Genomic DNA, 27239 nt, shown 5'->3' with positions numbered 1-27239 from the left:
CTTTACCGGAGGGGTTTTCTTCCTAGGAGCTAAAAGGGTTTTCCAGGTAGCAGAAGAAGAAGTCTTCTTTGGGAAGACAGTATATGGGTTTAGCAGAGGGGAAGGGGTTGACGGGATGATTTGATCATCTGGAAGATAATCAAATTCATAGAGGGACTCGATGGATGAAAAAGAGGAAGACCGGGAAGAAGAAGGGGTCGAAGAGGAAGACGAAGAAGAACTTCGAGAAGACGTAGAACGTCGGGAAAGAGACATACTGTAAGGAGGGCGGTAATCCAAATCCGAGCAGCACTTCCCGTCGGTGAAACTCAAGTAGATCAACGGATGCCTAGTCGAGGCCGATCAGGACCCCCGGAGGTTAAGGTCTCAGAGACAGATCAACCTGAGCCGTTACAGGGTATAAAACAGCCACTCTTTGGCCTGAGAACCCATCGCTCAAAGGTTCTTTTTCTGTCACCAAAGAACTATACCTACGGAGTAACCTGCAATAGGGCGTGGCCTAGAACATTCGTTGGACTACAAGAGGTTCAAACCGAGAAGGGTTGGCCGTCGGAGACGGACCTTAGCCGAAGAAGGGGGAGGGATAAGGCTCTGATACCATTCTCTCTCACTGGTGTTCGTCACAAACGGGCTCTGCCCAAAATCCATTAACTGATAGCCTTTAAATAGCCTATCAAAGTATCAAACAGGTCTTCCACTGGCCTACTCTACTAAATTTACAAATCAATCTCTGTGGCATCGCATAGATTTTCGGTGATTGAAACAAGGTATTTGACGAACTTCAGAAAAGAAGAGAACCCTTAATTTATCCTTCTCCTTCTCCATGTACTCATACATTGCCATATCTTTCTCGCGCTTCATTTATTGGGTCTAACGTTACTGATCGGATTCTCGATTTAGTTTCTTTCTTATTTGTAGTGTTGATTGTTAAATTCGTTCAGAGCCATGGCTCTGTCTGCTTCGGACGTTCCTACGATGTATAATTTGCTCACCAATTCTTTGAGGGGAGACGAAGCCTTGCGTAAGCCAGCAGAGACTGCTCTTACTCAGTCTGAAAGTAGGCCTGGTTTTTGCTCTTGTCTTATGGTAATCTATCCAGTTCTTTATTGCTAGGGCGTTTCATCGACTGATGTTGATATTGTTTTATTCGTTTATTGATTGACCAACTTTGCAATGCGGGTGACAATTTTTGATTGGTATTTCGTTAGAAGTGCTCAATCTGGGTTTTATGGGTATACTTAATTTACGTGAATCCAGGCATTCAGTGTATGATTTTGTCAGTCTTATACTGCTTCCATGTCTCTCTGTCGCGTTTTGTTCTGAAATTCCGGTTAATACAGGAAGTGATTACTGCAAAGGATCTAGCTTCTCAGGGAGATGTACGCCTCATGGCTTCAGTTTACTTCAAGAACAGCATCAGTCGGTACTGGAGAAGTAGGCGTGATTCACTGTGAGTTTTTCTGACTAGACTTATTTATTTATGCTGTTATCTTTAAAATTCATGGAACTACTTTACCAGGTCTTTCATTATCCACATTTATAACATTTGCATCCTGAAATGTAGAAGAGTACAATTTGATGATAATATTATTGGGTCAACCTTGCTAAGAGCCTACCACTGTTAGATTTAGTTCTGAGTTCTGTCAATCTTTTAGGGCAGCTGTATCGATCCCATGATCAGACCAGGGTTTAGCCATCTATTAAAGTTGTGGTTGACTTTACACAGAGAACCAAGCTGACCATGCAGTAACAGAGGAACCAGCCAAGGGAGACCCATAATGTTTTGGAAATATGGACAATTCATTGACAGAAACAGTGGATTAAAATGACGGAGCACAATTGCCAAAGAAAAGATAACTTGAGTACAGAACCTGCACTTATATCCCTGGACTTCTAATTGGACTTCTGAATTTGTGACTTTAACTAGTTTTGCATCTGAATTAGGATAGAAGAGAATGAAACACACACACACACACACACCCACACACAAACGCACACACACACAAAAAAAAAAAAAAAAAAAAAAAAGAAAAAAAGAAAAAAGAAAAAAAGAAAAGGGAATTGGCAGCATTAGAGGAGTAACTATCGTGGGATAAAGACCGTAGAACTTGCTTCCCTGAAGACGTGTCCAATACTAGAAATGAAGAGTACAACACGGAGGGAACATGGAAGTGTGTTGGGAGGCTCAACAACACGTGGGTCAGGTTGGTTTTCACAAGTAAAATCCGACAACCACCCCATATGGACTTCAGAGACCTCAAATCTATAGAAACTGCTAATAAGTCTAAGAGAAAAGACCTGGTGTTCAGTAAGTGACATGCGACCAATGGAGACCTTTCAAGTTGGTCCTGAAATATCAAGTTCAAATCAAAGAGCATCCAAATGTCAGACTGAAGCAGTAGTACTGATGCTGACCAAGGAAGAAGATAGCTTTGTCTTCAAAAAATTGAGAAGCACCAACCATTAGTCCTAATTGAAGGGTTCTAAAGTGGGAAACTACCACTGGTGTTTACCAAACTCAAATTGGAAACTGGTCTGTGGCTTGGGTAGTGTTTCTGGGCCCAAAAGGGTTTGGATGAACAAGTCAGTCAGCAGGAAAAGATGGGTTGGGCCTCAGATAACATTAGCAATTTATGTCCAACAAAACAGTTGGCTAAGAATCTGATAGCCTATGTAGATACTGTACAGCCAACAGGATATGTGTGAATTTGTTGGATTGGTCCTTTTGTAGAGGCCTAGTTGTTGTACCTGTATGTATTTGTATTACATTTACTTCCATGATCTTTTCGATCAGTGAAATCTTGTTATTTATCAAAACACTTAACACACACTCACACAGAATGAAGGAGAAAGATGGCAGAATGCACAAAGAGCGTCTGGGAACAGGGGATGCAGAGAATCAAATGCAATGGCCAGGTTCAAAGGAACAATGGAAACTTAAAAAATGTTTTTATTTTTTATTTTTCTTAGATGGGCATCCACTGCTAGCAATGATAATGACGCCAATTCCCAATCTAGAAGAAATGTAATGCATTATGCTATTAACAAGTTGATCTATGGTGTTGCCAAGTAACCTGGTGTGTCCTCCTCTTGTATTGACTCCCCAAGGAACATGCACATTGTTGTTTATTCCCTTTCCCTTATTCATGTTCCCTCCTCTGTTCCTTGAGGGCTGATCCTTTTTTGTTTTTTGGCTCTTCCCCCCTCCTTTTGGGGGCTGTTGTGTTCTTTTTTCTCTCTTTGGCAATAAATTATTTATTTAACCACCCCCCAAAAAAAGAAAAAAAGGAAGTCGATCTATTGTCTGTGATTGGAGCATGGGGAACGAAGCTTTGTCTTGACATCCAAATCCTTTTTCTATTGTAAAAATGGTTTGTTATTGGCACACAAACTCAGTGTATAAGGTTCTTCTCCCACAAATGATCTACTCTTGTAGAGTCTGTTGGCCAGAAGAAGATTACATACCAATACGCCTTGGAGGAAGGATCAGATCTGGCATCCTCCCTCATGTTCAAGAACATGTTCTAGAGGACTGGTGGTTCATCTTCCATTAGCAACTCAATGCTACCCTCAGCTTTGAGGTCAATACTCCCTAATCTGCCACACTAGGGCTTTAACAACTTTGTTCAATTTGAGGACTTTGATGGATATGGTTGACTAGTCAGATTTTCAGCATTGCATACAAAATGAATGTTCTATTATCGACCTAAGGGCACAGTAGGTCGGTGTGATAAACAGTTGATTGTTCCACCTCGAAGCTATTGCAGAAATTGCTTCTCAACTGAAACATCTCTCACTTTGACCAGTGGAATGGAGGTCGCTGTCAATTTTGATTTGGATCGGGTTTGGCCAATCGTTGGAACAATGTATTCAGCCCCATACAATATTTATAATAGATTTGTCTATCACACAACACTTTAAAAGCTCCTCCTACATCGTCTGTGTAGATTTGATGATATGAGAATTCTTTCCAATCTCTCCAGAATCTAGGAAATTGAAGTGGTCAATCTTGGCTATCTGTTAGTCATCATTCTTAATTTTTTAGCAACTCCCTTTCTGTTCATTTAAAAAAAAAAAATTATTACTACTTATTTGTTTTCTATAATTGTAGCTTTGGGAGTTACCTTTCTCTAAACTTGTCAGTTATCATTTCATACAGCATGTACTATAAAATGATATGGTGGAGGGTACTTTATATTTCTTGTCCTATTTGGAATCTTCTTTTTTCTCCTTGATAAAATTCTCTTTTATTGATTTGGTATCAGAAGTTTGGATTTGACCCCTTAACTTCATATTTTCATTAGTTTTCTATTTCTTCATTTCCTTTTTAACACCATGCGATTGGCTTACTTAGTTGGGTGCATGATGCTTTCCTATTTTCTTTGTTTTTTTGTTTTTGTTTTTTATTGTTGTTTTTTTTTTTAATGTAGAACATTTTTTTATTGAAATTTTCGTACAGGGGAATGAGCAATGAAGAGAAAATACATTTGAGACAGAAACTACTTTCACATTTGAGAGAAGAGAATTATCAGGTGATTGCTGACATTAATTTTTTTAATGGATGTTTTGCTGTTTTCTTTTGTTTTAGATGGATAGGTATGGGTGTGTATAATGTTTCATAGACTCAGTTTATTCATGATGTCATCGATTTCATGCATGGTTTAATGAGATCATGGACCACCTTTATCCTTGTTTTTGCTATTTGTAGGATAGCCATTTTATGTGCTATACCTTAGTGACACATTTTTGGTTCAGATAGCTCTCCAGTTGGCTGTTATCGTCTCGAAAATTGCTCGTATCGATTATCCTAAAGAATGGTATGTCTTCTAGTTCTATGCAATGTGTCACTTTAAATTTTGGGTTTATTGACTTTATTGTGGAAGTAAAAAGTTTGTCGCTTGGGCTTATATTTCTGGGGTTACTACAAATCAAATTTAGAATACTTTACCCTAAATAGATATTAGAGTTCTGTTCTTGCCTAATGATGCATGACTCTAGGCTGTTTTTCAACTTAGATGTCATGTCATCCTTAGCAAAAGCAACCAACAACAACAACAACATTTAGCAGACAAATTGAAGCATTTTTAGGTTCACCTCAACTCGTGGACTTCCACAGTTCCACTTCGATCCGTGATTTCTTCACCTTTCATGCAAAAAAAGTCTATGTTTGATTTCTCTTTTGGAGTCATTTTGGTGTCTAGAATGCTTCTCAAGCTTGAACCTAAGCAGATTGAACCTTGACCACTGGTTTTTCTCACTTTTGGTCTTTGGTTTCTAATGCCTTTGTGTTCTGGTCTTGTCAGGTCATATTGAGTTAATCTTGAGGTGTACGACCTGTCTCAGGTCGTATTTTTACTGATGCAGGTCGATACACCATGATCTAAAAAGACTTTTTCTTGTCCCGTTCCCATTTTATCGAGCCATTCCCTTGATACTAAAAGGCTTTTTTTTTCTTGTCCCAATTGCATTGTACCGGATCCATTCTGCCTTTACTCCCATAAGCATGTTCTACATGTCATGACTGTAATGTTTCAGTGTTGCTTCCTCCTTTTCTTTCCATATATTAATTCTGGATATGAGAAATATGTTACTTCATCTTAATTTTTTATGGTAACTTTAACTTCTAATGGGATCATTCTTTCAGGCCAGAGCTTTTTTCTGCTTTGGCACAACAACTTCAATCGGCAGATGTCCTTACATCGCATAGAATTTTCATGGTCCTCTTTCGAACCTTGAAGGAGTTGGCATCTAAACGTCTTACTTCGGATCAGAGGAACTTTGCAGAGGTATGTACTGTCTACCTCTATTCTCTTTCTTAACTCTTAAGAATGATACCTTTCTCTCACAATAGTGCTGCTTTACACCATACCTTGCACAACATATGTGTTAAAGACTTAAAGTTGGATCATTGTTGCACCAAATTTCCCCCCTCCCTTTTCTGCTCATTAATAGTATGAACCTTTTATTCTATTTTGGTTTCCTTTTGAGATTTCAGAGGTTGGTTGCGTTGGGGAAATCATGCTTTTGAAGTCCAAACTATATAATCTTGCAGTGTACTGTTTGTATTTTTCAAAATTTTAAGCAACTATGTGATACAAAAGAAATAATATTTTCTTACTAATTCTAGCAGACTTTTTTAGAATTTTGGTTTGTGGCTTTACAAAACTTTCAAGGGTCAGAATTTATGTCTTGAAATAGTCATAGTATGTATATGATGTTAGAATTTTCTTTTGTAGGTTAACTAGATTAAAGTAATGATCAGTCAAAAGACTCAAAACTCTGTTTGAATTATAGTGTAATTTTCGTGATTAAAACAAGAGTGTTTTGAGAATTTTATTGTTTTTGTGGTACATTGCAATTAGGGAAAAGGTTGTCTGAGCTGCTGGGGCAGGGAATGCTTGCACCTTTGTGTCTATCTCTCTACTCCCCTATGCCACTTACTTTGAGAACCCTCTACCTTATAAATATTAAGCCTTTCAACTCCTTATTTTCAGCAGAGGTTTTATACTTTTAGTTTGAGTAATATTTAGTCAGTAGTAAAATGTGCCAAGGACTTAGAACGTCCTACTAGTTATAAACTTGAGCTGGCATCAACTATATATACTGGACACATATTCCTTTAGTTGAAAGTAAGCAAGGATCAAGGTAAAAGAAGAGGTAAGAGGAAGAAAGAAGAAGATGAGAAGGAAGAAGAGAAGAGAAAGAAGAAGAGAGAGATGAGTGCAATTGTATGGGGAGAGAAGGATGTCTCTTCCTCGTTCGCTACCGTTTCACTTAAAGCTCGAATTGTAGGGAAGGACGGTGTAAATTTATACATCAACACTCCCCCACATGTGCAGGCCATCTGGGCACCGTGTGACACATGTGTGCCCACACATGTGACCGAGGTATAAGAAGTGGGAGAAAAGCTCCCTTTGGAACTTCCCAGGAGTTGAACACTCGACCTCCTTGCTTTGATACGTAAAAGCTCAAACTTGTAGGGAAGGGTAGCATAAATTATACATCAACATGCCCTATATTGATTTACTAACTTAAATATTATAAACTACATACATCTCCCGAGGGAGGTAAAAGATAAAAACATAAAAAGCAGAATACAATGTAACTAACAAGATAATAATCTAGTACCCAAAATACCTTTATGACATGAACTCTAACACTTCCCCTCAAGTTGGAGGATAAAAATCCTACATCCCTAGCTTTCACAGAAGGGTATTGAATTGCTGAGAGATGAGTCCTTTGGTGAAGATGTCAGCCAACTAGTCGCCTGTCTTATAAAATAGTGCAAATATAGACAGAGTCAATCTTTTCCTTAATGAAGAGGTGGTCCACCTTAATATGTTTGGTCCGGCTATGTTGCACATGATTGTGAGCTATACTAAGTAGACAACTTTGAGGAAGTGTCGGTAAATTCTCTAAACTCTCGCTTCATAGTAGACAACTTTTCTGTTAACTGTTGTACAACTAAAGCAAGTGTATCAATAGCATTGATAGGAGCTTGGTGGGGATTGGTGGAGCTTTCCTCTGCCATGTGTCACGACCTTAGACCTTTCTAAGCAACCGCGCTGGCACTTAGCACTCTCGCTAGCACTAAGTCAGCCTTACTATGCTCCTTAAGGGACTTGGGAAGAGAAATAGTGAACACGAAAGTTTGAGTGAAAGAACTTGCATTACACTTGAGAGCTTTGAGTACAATGCTTGTTGCTCACTTGCTTGGTGCCTTAGCCAAATGAGGCCACCTCTATTTGTAGGCACCCCAAGTTACAAAGAATGCATAGGATTTGTACAAGAGTTGCACATCTAATGGTTAAGAACTTTCTAGTCATGGAGATTAGAAGTTTCCCACCTCCTTAGGGGAAGATTTTAGTATCTTAGAGATCTCTAGAAATCTCCCTCTTTCTTAGCTATACAAACTTTTCTAGAACCTTCTTGGTTTCTAGAGTTTGCTTGACCCAAGGGACTATGTCCATGGACTTGAATGCTTGGCCCGTGGGCTTTTATTGGGTGGGTCATGACGCATAGCTCTGATACCAAGTTGATGTAAGATCGAATTACAAGTCGCAGATGTCCTTGCATCGCAATTCTAAATATTGTTGCTCTAATTGGATGTATTAAGTTTATTATGTTGGGATCTTCTGATAAAATTGAGTTCATAGTGGGGGTTTCCTGTATTGCAATCCTTGTTTTAGGGTTTGTGATGCACCCTTGCTATAGGATCTTGTATTTTGTCCTTGTGTATTCTCCCGTATTTGTCTGTCGTGTGCTTCCTCATTGATAGGCCATATCCATCATGATCATGATTATTATTATTAAAATTGTTGTTGTCATTATTATTTTTGTTGCATTTGGAGCTCCCATTCTTCTTGTAGCTTATATTTTTCTGTTCTCTCTTCAAGGTTGCATTTCCAGTTTGTAATTGATGGTTGTAACTAATGGCTTTCTTATATGCATTTAATGCAGATTTCCTCTCATTTCTTTGAATATAGTTGGCACCTTTGGCAGAGTGATGTGCAGACCATATTGAGTGGTTTTTCTGCACTTGCCCAAAGTTCCACTGTGGTTGCTTCAGTAGACCATCAAGATGATCTATATTTAACTTGTGAGAGGTGGCTGTTGTGTTCGAAGATAATAAGGCAACTGATTATTTCGGGGTTTCCGAGTGATACAAAATCATTTCAGGTATTTACTTCTGAGATATGATTTCAAGGTTACCGTGTTTTTTCTACCCTCTAGTTTCATAGCCTTTTTTCAATCCTCTAAGTTGTTTTGACCACCTTCTGTCTTTCTAGGAGGTTCGGCCAGTCAAGGAAGTCTCCCCCGTCCTCTTGAATGCTGTTCAGTCATTTCTTCTATACTGTAAGATCTCTGTCATTTTGAATTTTGCAAATCCAATAGCTGAAGATAACTGCTTGCACAGTTTCTTGTTTACCGCTCTTCAGATGTTCTCATTCCCTCTAGGTTACTGTACTTTTTTACAGTTTTGCATGGTTCAAGTTGCTTTGTTGTCCACAAAATTGTTCTTGTTGCCATTGTATCTGTCTGTAACATAATGTGCAAGGAAGAAAATTTTGAGATAATGATTCTTTGACCTTTTTGAATAGTTCATGGGGTGGTGGTTTTCCCAATCATTTTTTTTTTCCTGATTCTTTAAGTGCTGTTTTTACCAGAACACAGCTTACTCTGTCAACCATAGATTTAGGACTTGGGATTGGATCGGCTTTATTGGCTGAACTGTATCTGGATCTACCAGTTCCCGATCTGACTTGACTTGGTGATCTGCATCTAGAACTTGGTTGTGACAGGTATCTTGAGCCCACATTATGCCAAAACTCAGATCAATCTGGCCAAAACTTAGCTGAGGTATCCCAGGACTAGATTGGGATAGACAATGGCCGATCTGATCCATTGCATTGTCTACTTCGTCATCAAAAAAGCAGACAAGATATGATGATATTTTGGGGTTTAAACACGAACTTTTGCAGAACAAAATGCTAAAAATTAAGCGAAAACTCATGTTAAAACTTGAAAATGTGAGCGCTTTTATATTGGAAGAGGTAATATGAGTCTATGACCATATAGAATATACCCTTGAGGGTCTCTATGCACTTCTAATTCCTTCCTCTGCTGGGGCAGATACACATTCATCAACTCATAAGCAGTGACTCCTTCACTTCCTCCCCAGCCTCCCTACAGTCACTGGCATGTTCTGATTGATGGGTCCTTCAGTAGCATGTGCTGGGAGCCTGGGATACTGTGGTAAAAGAACCACTTTGACACTGCAACCCCCACCTTACCTCTCCAATCCACACTTGCTTCAGCTGTCACTATCTACTAGTCTGAGTTCTGAAAAGTATAGGATTTCGCTCAAGTATGTCGATAGCATCATCATCACTGTCTACTGGGGGTGGGGGTGGGGCTCCTCCCCACACTTTGTGACCTCCTGAAGGGCAACTCTAACTATTTCTGTTTCTTCCTACCCTGTGCATAAGAACCACTTGGACCAACCTCTCCTGCAGCTGCGCTAGATGTAGAACTACTAGAACCAGCCTCTCTTGCAGCTGCTCTAGAGGCACCAGCTTCTCCCCTGAACTCTCTGTGTCTCTCCTGCTCCTGCATATGTGTAATATGACTCGCTGCCCTCGCCTGCCGTATCTGTCTTGCCTCTGGTTCTGTCTCCACATTGTCAGGCACAAAGTCTTCATCATAATCAAAATCAGAGTCTGAGTCCCTAATGGGGGGCCGGTGGGCCCCAAGGATCCAAGGAGGATGGTTATGGGCCCTCTTAAGAAACTTAGAGGCCAATTACTAGAAACAGTGGCAATTTGGTAATTAACAGAATTCTTAAAGGTGCTATTAGGTCACTTAATAGAAAACGATATAATGGAGAATAAGATTTATTATAAAGGGGCAAACTTAGAACTTAAAGGAAATAAAGGACAAAAGAGAATATGGGAGAAAGGCAAGGGTATTATTGGGAAAAACAGTAAATAAAGTTGAAACACCACTCACGATTGAAAGGTCTTCTTCAACCTTGGAAATTCTTAAAACCAGCGAGAGTTACCCTATTCCAGGTGAAGGTTCTCACAGTTTAGGCCTAGGATTGGGCTGAAATTGCAAGCATAGGGTCACATCTTCCGGCTCTATTAAACCCACCAAAATAAACCCAAAAGATCAGGTATTATGTTCAGATTTTACTCCTGGAATCAAAAGGGGCAGTAGGCGTAGTTTTGGTTATGGTTGCAGGTTAAGCTATAACAGTAGGGATCTTCTTTGGGACTGAAACTCTAGGGTTCAAGTCGCCTAAGATAGGGGTTCTTATGCCCTAAAGCTCAGACTCAACAGAGGAGTATCAATGGAGATCGACTTCAACAATCAGGGCTGTTAATGTTGCCCAGAAAACAGAGTAGCAGTATTGGTTTAGTAGAAATAGAAAATAGAGGAGAGAAATAGCAGTAGCAGATCGATGGGAAAGGGGAAGAAGAAAGAAGAAGAGAGGGAAAAGAGAGATCTCAGGGAAGAAGACAGCCACGTAGGGGGGGAGAAGACAGCCACGCAGGGGGGTTTCACAATCACTTCATTCTTCATTAATCAACTGATTCATTCTTTGTTTACATGCCTTTCTTAAGACTGAAATAGAAAATCCTAATTGCTTCCTAAATTAAAGTCTAGTAAAATTGAAACACAATAAAACTAAAATTGAAAATTTCTACTTACCTAATAGCTACCCTAAAATAACCTAAAATAAAAGATAACAAATATTTTCAAATAAAATAAAATCCTAGAATATTCTATTAATCTTGAACCCAAATTAGTAACTTGGAACCCAAATTGGATATGGGTCTTGGTCCTGGTTCCGGAGCAGGTTTGGGTCGATCCATCGGAGCGTTGCTGCATCAGTCCCCCTCCTATTGCCGCTGCCTGTCTATTTGGGACTGTCTTGTCAAACTCTTTTCTTTGCCCTCTGCTTATTTAACTTTCTCTTTAAGTTGGCCACATTCCTATATCCATTTTCCAAATGCCACTTCAGTCTACTAGCCTCACCTCCCATGATTTTCTTCCAAAAAAGAATTGCATTGGGACTTACTTGTCCTTCCCAATAGGCACACCATGCCTCCATGCTGTCACCCCCATCTCATCCTTCAGCCATGATGTACTCTTCTTACACTATTGCAAATAATATTCGTATTTTTAGGTTTTTTTTTTCTTTCTTAATTATAATTTTGAAATGTTAAAATTATGTTCGAAAGGTTAGCGTGGCAGAAGTCAAAGAAGCCTTGAGAAAGTTGAAAATCGGCAAGACACTAGGCCCAGATGAGATCCCAATAGAAGTGTGGAAAACCTTGGGAATATGTGGCGTTACCTGGTTGACCAACTGTTTAACAAGATTATGAACACAAGCAAGATGCCAGATTTGGAGGAGAAGCATTTTTGTTCCGGTATACAAAAATAAAGGAGATATTCAGACCTGCAATAACTATAGAAGCATAAAATTAATGAGTTATACTGTGAAACTATGGGAGAAAGTTATTGAATCCCGCGGCTGCCCCCCTAAGAAAAGAAACTAAGATTTCGGAAAACCAGTTTGGATTTATCCAGGTAGATCTACAACAGAGGCTATCTACCTTTTGAGGAGGATAATGGAAAGTTATAGAGTCCACAAGAAGGATCTCCACATGATCTTTATTGACCTAGAAAAAGTATATGATAGAGTTCCTAGAGATTTAATCCAGCATGTCCTGGTAAAGAGGGAGGTGTCGAGTACATATGTGGATATAATTAAGAACATGTATAAAGGCTTGGTGACTAGAGTGAGATCTGTGGGAGGTCAAGGCAAGGAATTCCCAATTACGATTGGATTACATCATGAATCGGCCCTAAGCCCCTATTTGTTTGCGCTTATCATGGATGAATTAACGAAGAACATTTTAGATGAGGTCCGCTGGTGTATGCTGTTCGCAGATGACATCGTAAGAAGTTTATAATTCGTACAAATATGAGAATTGAGAATCTGGTTCAAATTAAAATTCCTAGAACATAAATAAGGAAACCAAAAGGAGCTAGAACTCTTATAAACGAAAACAACACTAAATTGGAACTACCATGTGGGCCCAGGGTTTGGGGGGCTAAAGTAACCAAACTGGGGATCGTTCCATACTCTTTTCAGTACTTATTGGCAGTTGCGGTTCAGTAACAACAGGGTTAAAGCCGAAAGGAAATTATTGATATTTTGGAAGTATAATTTTTTCAGTGGTTGGACTGATACTCATGTTAAAGGAGACACAATATTTGTGGTTGGTTGGGTTAGAGAACATGATGAAGGACCTTGGTGCTATATGCCCCTCATTTGGAAAGCCAAATCCCCTTTGTTCTCATGAGAAGTTTGTGCTGTCACGGACTGTGTTCAACAGTCTGCTGGCTGATGAATTAGCTAGGGATGGTGTTCCATGGGAAACTCTGAATCTGGTCCTTTCCAATCCCTTAGTCTCTCTATGGGTTGCTATGGTAGCCTTTATGTTTTTATTATTCTTGTATACTTGTATCATAGCATCCATTGTTCCTTGTTTTTGCCTATGATGAGAAATTGTGTTGCTGCTGTTGTTGTGGTCATCATTTTATCAGTGTCTTTACCTAGCTTTTCTGTTTTGCAATATAATTTCTTTGTTATTTGTCAAAAATGAAGAAAAAAAAGAGTATTTTTAGTAGAGTCGCATGGCTAACCCTAATTAGCCTCTTTCTCGCCTTTGTTTCACTTGAGGGCTTGCTGCTTCATCAGTACTCTCAACCGTGACATAATCTGAGAAGATATGTGATGCAGATTCCTCCACTTTTCAAAACATATCACATATATGACATTTGTTTGCCAACATAGTATGCTTATGGGTAATAACTTATTAAGATAAAGCAACATGGATAATGAGTTGTTAAGCAAGCTTATGTTTGGAAATTGTTTACCTATATGAGATTGTAGCACTTGTTCCCTCTCTTTTTTGTTTTGGTTATTTTTCTTTAATATTTTGCTGGTTGTTGTGGTGTTGTGTTTAGATAGGGTCTTTCTAGATGTTTTTGTTCTACATGCATTATCCAGGGTTCACGGTATCGGGTTTCGACCCCTGGGGAGATCGAAATTTCGGTCGAAACTTAGGAAATTTCGAGAATACCGGGGAATTTTTCCCGGTATAGTGGAAACTTAGGTTTCGACCCCCAAACAGTGTTTTTTTTGTTTGATTTTTTGTGTACATCATATTTTAAACATTTCTAACACATTCACATCATTAGTTTCATTTAAAAAAAAAAAAAGTCTTACTTGTGTGGTGATCCAAAGGTTCGATAATCATTACGCTGACTTGTTGACTTAAATTCTGAAACTATACTACATAATGACTATATATAGTCTACAATCTACATCAAAACATAAGACATAACCCAAATGATCCAAAATAAATAAAAACATTACATCATCAACAGTTATCTATCAACATTCAATAGTAGCGACTTAATTACTTAACACTCGAAAGTAGTGACTCAATTCCAAGTAGAGTGTCTAGGTGGTTCCATTCCATGAGCTGCGTACCACTGCAGATGTCATAGCTACTCGTCTAAATGCACCACATATGAGTCCCATGACATGTTTTGGGCACAATTGTTTTGGTAGTTCGTCACTGCCCATCTATAAGATGCATCATCAACATTAGCTAGGTATCTCAGCGTAGAGAGTGGCTCAGTCATAGATCATAGTGATAGGATGTGGATGTGGCATACAAGGTTGGGATAGATATCTAATGATATTGTCAACAAAAGATGACCCACCCCTGAACTCTCCTGTCCAAATGATGTTAAAGATCCACCCTACTGCCCATACCCACCACCATATCCAAATGAACCGGTGCTCTCGAAGGATGGCACACAAGGTTTGGGGAGATGGGATTTACCTTTTTGGTCCAAACTCCCTTCCTTAGGTAGATTTGCTATGAATGTGCAAGATCCAAGCTTAGAATGAACATTTGATAGCACAAGGACAAAATCTTAAGTGTCTTCCCAAGTTTCCCACTTCATAGAGAAGAAAAAGGGGAAAATGGTCAAAATTTTGAAGAAGGCTTGGTTTCCCATTTAAGAAGGTTATATAAAGGTTGACCCATTTGGTCCAATCGAAAATTCCCACATTTCGAGGAAAATTCCCATATTTCGAGGAAAATTCCCACATTTCAGTTGAAATGTGGGAATTTTGGTCGATACTGGTCGAAACCAGTGACTTTTAAAAGTCACATGGTATTCGGTATCGGAGTCCTGGGACACTGTGGAAACATGGGAAATTTCGATGATATTGGTGGAAACCTTGAACCATGGCTTTATCTCTTTCAAGTGAGGAGGGGGAGACAAACGTTATTAAGAATTTAAGATAGATTGAGCTGTACTTAACTGGCCACCTTCTTTAAAATTTTCCCCCTTATGGATGCACCTTGACATCTAACTTGCTGTTGTGTCATTATTGGGTTCCCATCTTTATCCTGTATTTAACTCCACAATCAGGCATAATCAGAAAAATATAGGTGATGAGGTACATCTTGTAATTATTTCTTTTTCTCCCCATGATATGATCACATTACCCTTGTATACTGAACTTCATTGCCTGCAAAAACAAAAGGATACCTTTTCCTGTTGTGGTGTTATTCCTCATTGTGCTTTTCATATCAACTTCTAGATAATTTGATTAGCATAAAAGTTATTGTCACTTGTTAAATGCTTTAATTTGATTATTTATGTTCAATTTATGTTGATGTTGCAGATTCGTCTTTCCCAGTGGACAATAAAGTTTGGGACTTTACAAAGAGGGCATGTACTAAATTGATGAAAATTTTAGTCACAATACAGGGAAGACATCCTTATTCCTTTGGTGATAAACAAGTTCTGCCACCTATCATGGGCTTCTGTTTGAGTCAGATTACAAATCCTGAGCCAGCAATAGAACCTTTTGAGCAGTTCCTTATTCAATGCATGGTCATGGTCAAGTCAGTATTAGAGTGTAAAGAATACAAACCAAGTCTTACTGGGCGTGTGATGAATGAAAATGGGGTCACATTAGAGCAGATGAAGAAAAACATTTCTAGTGTTGTTGGTGACATCATTAACTCTCTTCTGTCTAGAGAACGTGTAGTACAGTTGTGTAACATATTGATTAGAAGGTAATTAGAGATTCAGTTGCTTTACTGTTTTCATATATTTACTCTGAATTTAGAAACAGTAAAGTTATTTTCTCACCTACTTCTTGATTTGAATCTTCCATTACAAGCAGGGGGTGCAATTTATTCATGTACTTCTCTAGCATCAGGAATTCAGGATTAATATTTTTCTTCTCGGATACAATATATAGAGTATGAACACTGGCATACAACAGTTAAATCTGTGTGTGATCTTGTTCCAAGGCTGAGTATCACATCTTTTGAATCTTAGTCAACAATTAGATGGGCAGTTCTTTTGTTTTCCTTTTTATTTTATTGATGATTATTAGTTGTGGTCAATTCAATGCAAGTTGTGTCAGATGACTGCTGTACCATCTTTTGGATGATTATAATACTAAAATCATACTTCTTGTCAACCATAACCAAATGATATGCTGATTTAGTTGTTTGTTCTCAAGTGATACTGAGGTCATTCAGTGGCTTGACAAACTCACCTCATCAGAGACCAAGGGTATGAGAGGTTGAAAGGCACCCCTTGGGCGACTCTAACAAGCCCAGCCTCAATCCCATATGATGCTCTATGAAGGAGAAACCAGAAAAGGGGAAAAGGGCTGGCGGTAGCTATGAGGAGGCTTCTTGCATCTTCAAATGATCTTCACTCCCTTCAAACTCCTTCCATTAGGCCTTAGATGATGAGAGAATTTCAATAGATCTCCTAAGAGTGTTCGTTTACATAGTATAGTCTCTATTGGAACCCTCTACTTTTCTCAGGTTCCATAGTTTTATAAGAGATGTGAAAGCTTGGTTGACTCTCAAACCAAGCTCTGATACCAAGTTTGAAGTTGTGCAAGGATCGATTCAAGAGAAGAGAGGAGAAGAGGATGAGAGGAGGAAAATAGAAGAGAAGAAGGGAGGAATAGATGTGCAACCGAAAGTGGGAGAAAAAAGATTCCTCTCCCCTATTTGATCCACTAACATGATGTGAGAATTACATACACCTCCCTATGTAGGTAAATGTGAAAAAGTAAAATTACAACATAAGAGAACAAGATAGAAAACTAAACTACTAAAGTCTAAACTACCCTTATTACATAAACTCTAACAGGTTCCCCGTGTTTCCCATTTTTCTATTAATCTTAAGAGGAGAATCAATCTTTCTGCACCTTTCTTGCTCTTCTGTAAATTTATTGATATTTATTACTTAAATTGATTCTGTTTTGTCTTCTACGGTCTAAGTTTGTCTATGTGGCTAAAATATTATGAGAAGAAAAAAAAACTAGTGCTATGAGTTTTTTAGTGAAGAGTCCAGGAGGGATTTTATGCATTCACGTTCACCAAATTCTCTTGTTTTCTCTTGTAATGTTTTGTTGTGGACCCATGGTCATTGGTTGTTGTTTAAATTGTGGAGTTTTGTATGCAAACTCATTTTTGTGCTTTTGCTTTGGATCGTATTTACAATGTTATGCAGACTGCAGAGTTCGTAAAGCATTTTTGATGCTATAGTTTGATTATGTAGATTTTCAGCATTTTTAATCATATTCAGGAGTTGATTGGCATAGCGCATTTTCTAAGAGTTGTATGTAACTACACTTTTAGTTCCTAGAGATAGTTAACTTCAGAATTTTTTTTTTCTCACGTCAACATATATGCTGTGTTGCTTGCATTACAGGTATTTTGTTTTGTCAGAAGGTGATTTGAAAGAGTGGTATGAAAACCCAGAGTCTTTTCATCATGAGCAGGATATGGTTCAATGGACTGAAAAACTGAGGCCTTGTGCAGAAGCTCTGTATATTGTTTTGTTTGAAAACTATAGTCAAGTAAGCACATCCACTTCTTAATATTCTACTATTTATCCAGACAATTATTTTCTTTAAGGGAATGTCTGCTGGGGTTCTGGAGCAAGTTACCTGTATAAAGGTTTAGGACTCCAATGACATGCCACTTATTCTTTCAGTGGGTTGGGACCTATGCTAAAGAGGGGGCCGCTTTAGATAATCCACTCAACCAAGAAAAAAGAAAAAAAGGATCAAATGAGTATTAACCATCTGAACTAAATGTTATTGTTTTGAATTTTTTTAGAACTTAAAATGTTTTTTGAATGTTCAGCTTTATGAACAAAAATCATGGAGTTGGCATTGTCATTTTGTACTGATTTTGTTTCACCTGATCTCTTAGATTGGACACTGGGACCAACCTAACAGTGGGTCCTGATCTTCTGACCATATAATGTGTGGCAGGCTATAACAGTCCCGGACCTGTAAAACAGTCTGGGTGCCCTGACCAGAGTTTTTTCCATTACTTTTAATTTTTTTTCTTGGGATTGCATAAAAATAATGTAGTCATTTGTGATCTTTTGTGCCCTTTCAGCTGTTAGGTCCTGTGGTTGTTTCCATCCTTCAAGAGGCAATGAGTGGCTCCCCAGCTTCAGAAACTGGAATTAGTCCAGCTATGCTTCTTAAAGATGCTGCTTATGGTGCTGCTGGGCATGTTTATTATGAGCTTTCGAATTACCTGAGCTTTAAAGACTGGTGTGTTCTCTCTCTCTCTCTCTCTCTCTCTCTCTCTCTTTCCATCTAGTAAATTTCTACTTTCTTTTTTTTGTCTAAAGATTGTACTTGATGTGTTGATACTGTTACAGCTTTCCAAATGGACCTGCTTTTGGTGGCTATGGAAGTTTTAGAAAGTCAGCTTGAAAAAATCATTGATACTTGTGTTGCTTGTACACAATTTGAGAAGTTAAAAAACTAACTTATTTTTGAGAAAAATTCATATACTTTACATGAGCTTTTATTTCTTTTGCTAAATAATATCCTGTCTGCTGGGTTGCAGATCTGCTTTGGTCAATGCAATTTCATTTATAGGACTTCCTTGAATGTTGCTTGATATAATGTTTCAGTTAGTTTGTAACTAAGACATTCCATGTATAGGTTGGGGTATTTTCATATGGCATGATTTTATGATTTGGTTCTTTTGTTTTCCTCTATTGTGCTTTATTTATAGTTCAAAATTTTGGATTTCCATCGGTATCTGGTACATTTCGGCTGCATGTTTCTGTTGACTATTTTGGTGGTCAAATGGCCATATTTTTTTTCTGAACTTCAGTGACATCCTAATTAAGCATCTCTAAACATATTGAAACTTTTAGATTGCAAAAGAACACACCCAATATGGTAGTTTGGTTTTGGACCATAGGTTGTTATTGTATGCCATATCCCTGTATTCTTTTTCTAATATAGCCTATTCGACACATAATTTAATACTAGAAGACACAAAATTCAATTATAACAACTAAAATATGTATTAGGAATGAAGAAAAACCATTTAGTAATCCCCAACACATTTTTTTTTTTTTTGGATGAATAAATAATTCATTACCAACGGAGGAAGAATATACAAAGGGGAAAAGGGGGGGGGAGGGAGGCTTAAGCCAACCCCACAACTAAAATAGCACAAACAAAACCAAAACAACTCTAAAACCAAAAAGAGGGGAAAACAACCACCGAAACCAGCAAAAGAAAAAAGGGGGGGGGGGAGCCATCTCCATCAGGTGGAATGGATGAGATCAACCTGAAGATTCCGAGAGGTAATGATGTGAGAGTTTTTTGGGGAGTTAGGGACAGGGCGGGAGAGAAGGCCATGCAGGGAATGGGCTTTGGAAGTAATATCATAGTAGATAGCTTTTCAAATCTTGTCCGGAGAGCGGGATTTGGGGGTCCATCTACGAATGTTACGTTCCATCCAGAGATGGTTTATGGTAGCACAGAAAGACAATTTGCCAATGGAGTCACAGATGGAAGGGCCTGAAAAGGTCATGTCCACCCAAATTCATTCTCTGTTGAAGGGGAGAATAGGCCTTTTGGTTGGCCAGCAGAAGGAGAGAACATTTTTCCAGATTTGAGAGGAGAAGGGAGAATAGGCCTTTTGGTTGGCCAGCAGAAGGAGAGAACATTTTTCCAGATTTGAGAGGAGAAGGGGCAGGAGAAGAATAGGTGATTAATGTCCTCAATCCTAGAGGGACAGAGGCAGCAGGAAGGGTTGGCAGGAATGTGGCGGTGGATGAGGAAGGATTGGGTTGGAAGGCAGTTGGATAAGCAACGCCATAAGGTGAAGCTGTGGCGAGGAATATGACCCTTAAACCAGACCAACTTAGACCACGGGACCACCGGGGAAGGGTCACGAACATAGTTTTTAAGGCGGTAAGGCGACGGAGGCGTTTGAGGGTCTTTCGGAACGCCTTAGCGATAAGGCGGGCATAAAGTATCGCCTTATTGACTAAAGCGTTCCTGTGTAATTTTTTTATAAAACCAATCTATTTGGCTCAAATCCTAGTTGAATCCTATTACTCATATGTTAAATAAATATTAAATGTTCATATTCATACCAATGTAAAATATTCATCAAGAAAACAAATCAATAAAGTGAATAAACTAAGTTCATCTTCATCAATCATCAATCATCAATCATCAATCATCAATCATCATAACATATTAACATATAATATAAATACATAATTATGAAGCAAAATTATAAAAATAAAGAAAAGAAGACAAAAAATACAAGTATTTATTATACTTACCTCTATGATGTCAAAATGAGTGTTTATGCCCTAAGATCATCCACTATATTTCTACTCCTGTCAATGAAGAATGAAGCTCATCGCTGCCGGAGCAAAATGGTCGCCTAGATAAGTGGTTCTTCCTTGTTCCTTGATTCCTTCTCAAAGCCCTTTCTTAAAACCCTTGACAAAATCCAAACCCTGTTTGTGAATCATGTTTTTGTTTTGTTTGTTTTGTTTATTTTTGGTGGAGTAAAGTTGATCCCATACAATCTCAAGTGTTAATAAAATCATACCCTCAAAAAAAATCTATATTTGGAATATCATCAGTAATTTTTAAAATGTGTTTAAAAAAAAAAAAACCCATAAGGCGCCACTTCACGTAAGGCGGAGCACTGCCTTACCATCTCTAGACCGCATCAGTGCCAAGGCGCTAGTAAGGCGTCGCCTTAGCAGCACCTTAAAAACTATGGTCACGAACAAAGGACCAAGCAGAAGCAGAGGAGAAAATCCCATTGGAAGGGGGGGTCCAACTGCATTTGTCATCCCTACCTCTATGACCCGGGGGAAGAGGGGGGAGGGAAGACCAAAGATCCAGAAGAGGAGGGGGGAGGAAGGAGGGGACCAGCTAGTAGGGAAAATAATGGAGGAGACCAAGGCATTAGAGGGGAGACCAGAAGAGTAGATAGTTCTGGGGGTTTTCAGATGGGATAAGATACCAGAGGGATGCCAGGGATCATTCCACAGGGAGGTGGCCTGCCCATTTCCTATCGAGTAGGAAATGGTAGGAAATGGTGGAAAGGGCAATAGGGCGGTGATAAAGAATTTTCCTCCAAATCCAAGACCGTTGTGAATAGTAGGGGCCATCCAGAGAGTTGGTTTTGAGTAGACCAAAAAGGATCCAATCTACCTAGATACTCTTGTGCTTGGACACAATTTTCTAGATAAGCTTAAAAACACCCACTAAGTTTGCGTCCTTGATTTTCTTGATTCTAAGCCCACCTTCTGATTTGGGGCGATAGACCTTATTCTAGCTAAGGGGTTTGAGGAATCTGGAGGAATCAGAGCCTTTCCAAAGGAAGGAGGAGAGAAGACCCTAAAAAATTTTGATCACTGAAGCATGAAGGATGAAAGTACCTGACCAGTAAAGGTATATGGATTGAAGAACCAACCTGACTAAGGTAAGCCGGCCAACAAAAGAGAAAAGTCTGCCTTTCCAGAGTTGCCGCCTTTTCTGGAGCTGATCAAGCACGGGGGTGCAGTGGTGGGAGGAGAGCCTGGTGGAGATGAGAGGGAGCCCTAAGAACTTGATAGGCAGGGAGCCCAAAGAAATTCCTGTAATATTATAAGGAGATCTTTGGTCTCAAGGGAGATACCGGAGAGGAAGATATTGGACTTGAGGAGATTGATTTTAAGGCCAGAAAGGGCTTTTCGAAGGAATGGAGGGTGTGTTGGTGTATGATGTCTTGTATTCCATTGCAGTTTAATCCAGGGAGTACTGGTGCAGCACTTAGATAGGCAGGACGAGCGCTGTAACCCTATTCTCCATTGATAGTGAAGCAGGATCTCATCTCACCGGGGACGTAGGCAACCTTGCCGAACCTTGTAAAATCCGTGTGCATTGTTTGTTTTGTTTTTCCATTATCTTCTTCATCGTTTTAGGGTTGCGTTTCTACAGGGTGGACATGATAGTGGTGATGGAAAGGGAGTCATCTTTAGAGAAGATCATGATATCATTAGCAAAAGCCAAGTGAGTGAGAAGAAGGTTTTTGCACTTTGGAATGGGAGAGATGAGGTGGAGGTCAATTGCCGATTGAATGGAATGGGAAAGGACTTCAAGGGAGAGGGAGAACAGAAGGGGTGATAGCAGGCAGCCTTGACGGATGCCACGCCCCGAGGGAAAGTGTCTTGCCGGGCTCCCATTAACAAGGATGGAGAATTTAGGGGAGGAGATGCAGATGTGAATCCAGTGGACAAAAGAGGGAGGGAAAGCCATCTGGAGCAGAACATTAGAAATGAAGTCCCAACTGATTGTGTCAAAAGCCTTATGAATGTCAATCTTGAGGAGAGCAGCCGGGGGATGAGACTTTCGATCAAAACTGCGAACAATCTCATGACAAAGAATTATATTGTCTAGGATGCTTCTTCCAGCAATGAAGGCAGATTGGTTTGGACTAACGAGGGAGTCAATGAATTTCTGAATCCTGTTTGCAAGGATTTTTGCAATGAACTTATAGAGAAGGTTGCAAAGAGAAATAGGTCTGAAGTCATTCATAGAAGCCACACCTTCTTTCTTAGGAATGAGGCAAAGGAAGGTGTGACTAATCCGACTAATCTGATCGGGGTTGTAGAAGAAACTACGCACCGCCAATATGAGATTATTGCGAATGGTATTCCAGCAGGCAGAGAAGAAGCCCATGCTGAAACAATCGGGGCTCGGGGCCTTGTTGGCCTTATGGGAAAGAATGGCTAAGAGAATTTCTTCCTCACTGGGGATGGATTGGAGAAAGGGAAGGAGATTTTCAAGGACAAATTTGTTAGTCCCCAACGCATTGTTCCACCTAGAAATATAGGTGATTTGACTAAAAATCATAAAATCTAAGGGTTTTTTTTTTTTTCCTTCCGCTCTTACTATTGAAAACCCACAAAATGGGTCGGTGCTTTTATAAGCATTGTTTTGTAACATTTCAACTAAAATGATACTTAAACCAAAACTAGACCGAAATTCAGCCAAAATGCTGAAATTTCGATCGAAACTTTGCAGACCAAGTGAGTCTATGTTTCGTTTCAACTCATGTCTAAACCAAAATAATTCGTAAGATTTTGTTTGTTTCGACCGAAATCTTGAACTATGGATTTGTTATTTATGATTATTTATGCTATATTACATGTTTTTTCATCATCATCATAATGATAATCATAACTATTGTTGTCATTATTTCCTTTCTCCATTCTGATTATCTGCAATGCAGTACTTTTTATATGTTTCAGAAAAAAATCTTTCGTGGATTTCTGCTTCATTACTATCATAGTTGTTAAGGCATCGCCTAGTCGCTCAGGCTCTTTCTTAGGCCCAAGGCGACAACACGCCTTGTTGACACTTGACAAGTTTACATCGATTTATGTTTATTGTTTTGTTTTTCAATGAATATGCTTATATTATATCCTATACTTTGTTGATTATATATTGGTTTTCTCATATTTGGTCATTGCTGGTATAATTATATCATATTGCATTGATATGGCTTCTATATTGCATATAATCATGATTATATAAAAATATCATTGCTATATTACATATCATATACTACACGTCCAGGGCGCTTAGGCGGGTGCCTTGTTGCCTAGGCACCCCTCGAATGCCTTGGGTTGCCTAGTCGCCTGAGAACTACAATGAACATTAGTTTGGGAAAATGCTACAATACCAATATATTTGGGGCTCCTTTTTTTCCTTTCCGAGTGGGGAATGAGGGAAACTTGGAAGTAGGTGGAGTATGGTTAGGATGTTAAATTACAAAAATCTATATCATATATAATGCACAGCCATTGGATTGTTAGATGTTGATCTGCTGAGAGCTCAGTGGAAAAATCGATAGGTACAACAAAGAAGCCTTTTAAGAAGAAGCAAGATAGGAAGCAAGGACATTTGCAGTTCAAGTTTTCTTCATTAATTGTATTGAGTTGGGTCTTGGGAGATCATTTATATATATAGGAGACACAAATAGAACCTCCGTTCTCCTCCATTCCTTTTGTGCCTTTTTATGTGAATATCTCCCCTTATTACTTATTTTTCCTTCTCTTCTTTTGGTCTTACTCTATTGATTTCCTGTTAAGCTTTGTAGCATTTTTTCTGGTAGCTCCGATGGTTATACATGCTCAAGAAATCTGAGACTTTTGTTTTCAGGGATGGCCCCCTCCCCCCAAAAAAGGTCAGAGGACATTATAATAGTTGGTCCAACATCCTTCTAGAGTATCCTTTCAAGTTTGAACCTTAGTTATCAATTTCTGAAATGTCGACCAAAATTTTGGTTTTGGTACTTGGACTGAAATATTTTAGGGGATGTAAATTACCATTTTGCATTCATGGCTTTTTGAAATATTTTAGGCTTTTCAATGTTTCTGCTTTTTTCAGTGGAAAGATGATTTCGGATTAAATTTAGTCCATAAGAGTTTGATGTCTTCAACATCTTTGAGTTTGGGGTTTCTTTTTTCAACCTAATCTTTAAGTGAGCAAATTCTTCTGCAACTCTATTCTTGAGTTTCATTCATCGCTGCAATTGCATTCTAAAGCTTGACTGGTGACATGTAAAAACCTTGGGTTAACTTTGACTGAGTATACAATTCCCATCGGAGCAATTGGCACAAATATCTTCTTGAGAGATATATCTTTCCTAAATTACATTTGTGCTGTGTTTTGGAAATAGAATTTTCATTTGTGTACCTACACAAACACCCCCAAAAAGTTAAACTGGAAACTTCATTTTGATCATTAAACCGATCTGTCACAAAATGAAATTAAGGGTGAAATCCCTTTTGCCCTGAATTAATTTATGGATACTACTCCATGAGTTGACTAACAGCATCAGTCTTGCCAAAAATATTTCCCTATTTTTGTTTTACTCTAGAGCTTTAGTCATTGACCTTTACTTTAAACATCTCCTGTACAGGTTCAATGGGGCTTTGTCCCTCGAACTCACCAATGACCATCCAAATATGCGCATTATTCATCGTAAAGTTGCCTTAATTCTTGGGCACTGGGTTTCTGAGGTATACCATTATACTTGATTGTTTATTGATGTAATCATAGCTACGATTCACTTTTCGAATACATTGTTCTATTGTACTTTCTGATATTGCATTATTGATCCGTCTGAGCTGTAATTGCATGAGATTAGTTCTTCTTTTGTCTGTAGAACATCAGTACATGTTTTAACACTTATTCTCAGGTTTAAACTTGGAGTCTTGGACTGAAATTTTATAATCAATTTAAATAATCATGATTATATGTGACACATGTTTATTATTTCTTGTATTTTAGAGTTCATCCATGAGGGTTTAATGTAGACTAGGATAGAGAGACTAACCAAGCCTTCAACTGCAGGATTTTATAATCAGAAGAACAACCAATAATCACCAAGGTAGGGCAGAAATCAACAGATCAGAATTAAAGAGTAAAACAGATCCTTGTAAATCAGATTTTCCAAACCCAGAAACTGGAACTTATGAGACCAGACGATACACCAGATAATAGGGCTAACTAGAAGTAGCAATAGAATCCTAACAGTCCAGAAACAATAATAAAACACAGCAGAAACAGAACAGGACAGAAATACCTTGCCAGTTCTGGTCTCTGTTCGGTAAACCATATAGGACAAAAAATCAGAGATTTTGAATTTCTTGAGAATGGCTGATCAGAACAGCCCCAAATCTGGATCGAGTGTCACCTTGGTAGAGTGGAAGACTCGACCAGAAAATTAGCCATGACCAAGGTTTGTAGATGCCACAGTGAACAGGGAACTGATTGGATAGTTTAGGTAATTCTGGGCAGTGTTAAGTTGTAAATACCTGGTGTGCAGCTCAATAATAGACTCCTTGAAAAAGCCTTGAATAAGAGGAAAAACACTTGAAGAAGAAAAACCTCTCGGGCTTCTCACCACAGAGAGTCAATTAGATCAAACACCAATTCCATCAGCCTTGATCAAATACAAGACAACTCTTCATGGAGAAGACAGTAGCAGCAACAACCATTAATTTGTTTATCAAAATCATTCTAGCTGTAGGAGCCTCTTCTTCTTTATTTATAATGATGATGGGAGAAATTACAAAATAGAAGGTTCCTCAGAAGGAAACCCTTAATTTAGTCTCCTAATACAATACTTACTAAAAACTGAAATTAGGAACTAGTTGAAAAAGGAAACTAACTACTAATGACTTGACTCAACTAATAACTTGACTCCTAAGGAAACAAATATAACTTAAATTAAACCCAACTTAAAAGGAAACTAATGAAAATGGAAACAAATTAGTAATCCCGTATGTAATCTTAAAGCTCCTCTTTTAGGCCCATAAAAGTGGCCTATTACACTCAAAACTCATGGACTGAAGGCCCAACACATATACAACCCAACCCTAGACTTATTCCTAATAAAACAAACCTAGTTTGGTGAAGATTCTGCATTAGGGTTGCTACTATTTGGAATTGATAGCTGTTAGCAATGTTCAATTTTTTGCATTTTGGACCCATTTCGCTCTCTGCCAAACTAAAATGTCTCAGCGAAATTGGGGTAAAAATAGGTCCATTTAGCTGAAAACAGGGAAATGGCCATTTAAGGCCCAAACAGTGGAATTTTTCCCATTGTATCGTTAGATTGAAGAATATAAAAAAAAAAACCCCCCATAGTAATAGTTTGCCTTTGGACCCCATGTTTCTAGTGTATAGCATACCCTACTGTAACCATTCCATTTTATGACTTATTCTAAATACAATTTAGGTCCAGAATACATACCATTCAATCAAGACAATTGAAATAAGCATTAGGAATGAAAAGGTGTCATCAACGACACCGTTCCATTTTATGACTTATTCCACAATAATCAAGGTGTGAAACCATTTAATATTACAATTATAAATAAACCTACAATACATTGTCAAAGGTGTCATTAACGACAATTAGTATAAATTTCTCATTGTTTGATTACAAGTTTGCAATCCTAGGTACAATGACACTCATTACGCCATACTTATTGTGGGGAGGGTTAAAAGCACTAGGCTGCCCTGGGGTGCCGATGAATTGTTGCTCAAACTCAATGGAATATAATGCCCATGTCATCCTCTGCCTGAACAATCTTTCAGAATCCATCATAGTAGCCCTATAGGTGGAATCAACATCTACTACATGTAACATTTCCCTTTAATATATGTTTAGTTATATAATCATTTTAGGAAGGAATAAGATATATGATGTATTTTTCTTTTGTGTAAAAAAAAAAAAAAAAATTTATCCTTT

General features: G+C 38.5%; 1 protein-coding gene across 4 annotated transcripts in view; it reads left to right on the top strand.

Annotated features, from left to right (window-relative positions):
* The first annotated feature begins 648 nt into the window (after nt 1–648).
* LOC122088888 (importin-11) overlaps nt 649–27239 on the top strand; it is a 54639-nt gene continuing 28048 nt past the window's right edge. For 3 of the 4 annotated variants that reach the window (XM_042658245.1, XM_042658247.1, XM_042658248.1), the window contains exons 1-12: nt 649–767; nt 901–1086; nt 1341–1450; nt 4460–4532; nt 4756–4817; nt 5645–5786; nt 8461–8679; nt 8790–8856; nt 15284–15680; nt 17347–17494; nt 18045–18205; nt 24900–24999. In XM_042658245.1, coding sequence (XP_042514179.1) covers nt 946–1086; nt 1341–1450; nt 4460–4532; nt 4756–4817; nt 5645–5786; nt 8461–8679; nt 8790–8856; nt 15284–15680; nt 17347–17494; nt 18045–18205; nt 24900–24999 — 1620 coding nt within the window. In that variant the 5' untranslated portion in view covers nt 649–767; nt 901–945. The remainder of the gene's footprint in view (nt 768–900; nt 1087–1340; nt 1451–4459; nt 4533–4755; nt 4818–5644; nt 5787–8460; nt 8680–8789; nt 8857–15283; nt 15681–17346; nt 17495–18044; nt 18206–24899; nt 25000–27239) is intronic. The other variant, XM_042658246.1, reaches the window with a different exon arrangement.

The sequence above is a fragment of the Macadamia integrifolia genome, chromosome 9, assembly GCF_013358625.1.
Source record: "Macadamia integrifolia cultivar HAES 741 chromosome 9, SCU_Mint_v3, whole genome shotgun sequence".
Taxonomy (NCBI): Eukaryota; Viridiplantae; Streptophyta; class Magnoliopsida; order Proteales; family Proteaceae; genus Macadamia; species Macadamia integrifolia.
The sequence above is the reverse complement of the archived record's forward strand: the minus strand, read 5'-3'. Positions and strand labels throughout refer to the sequence as shown.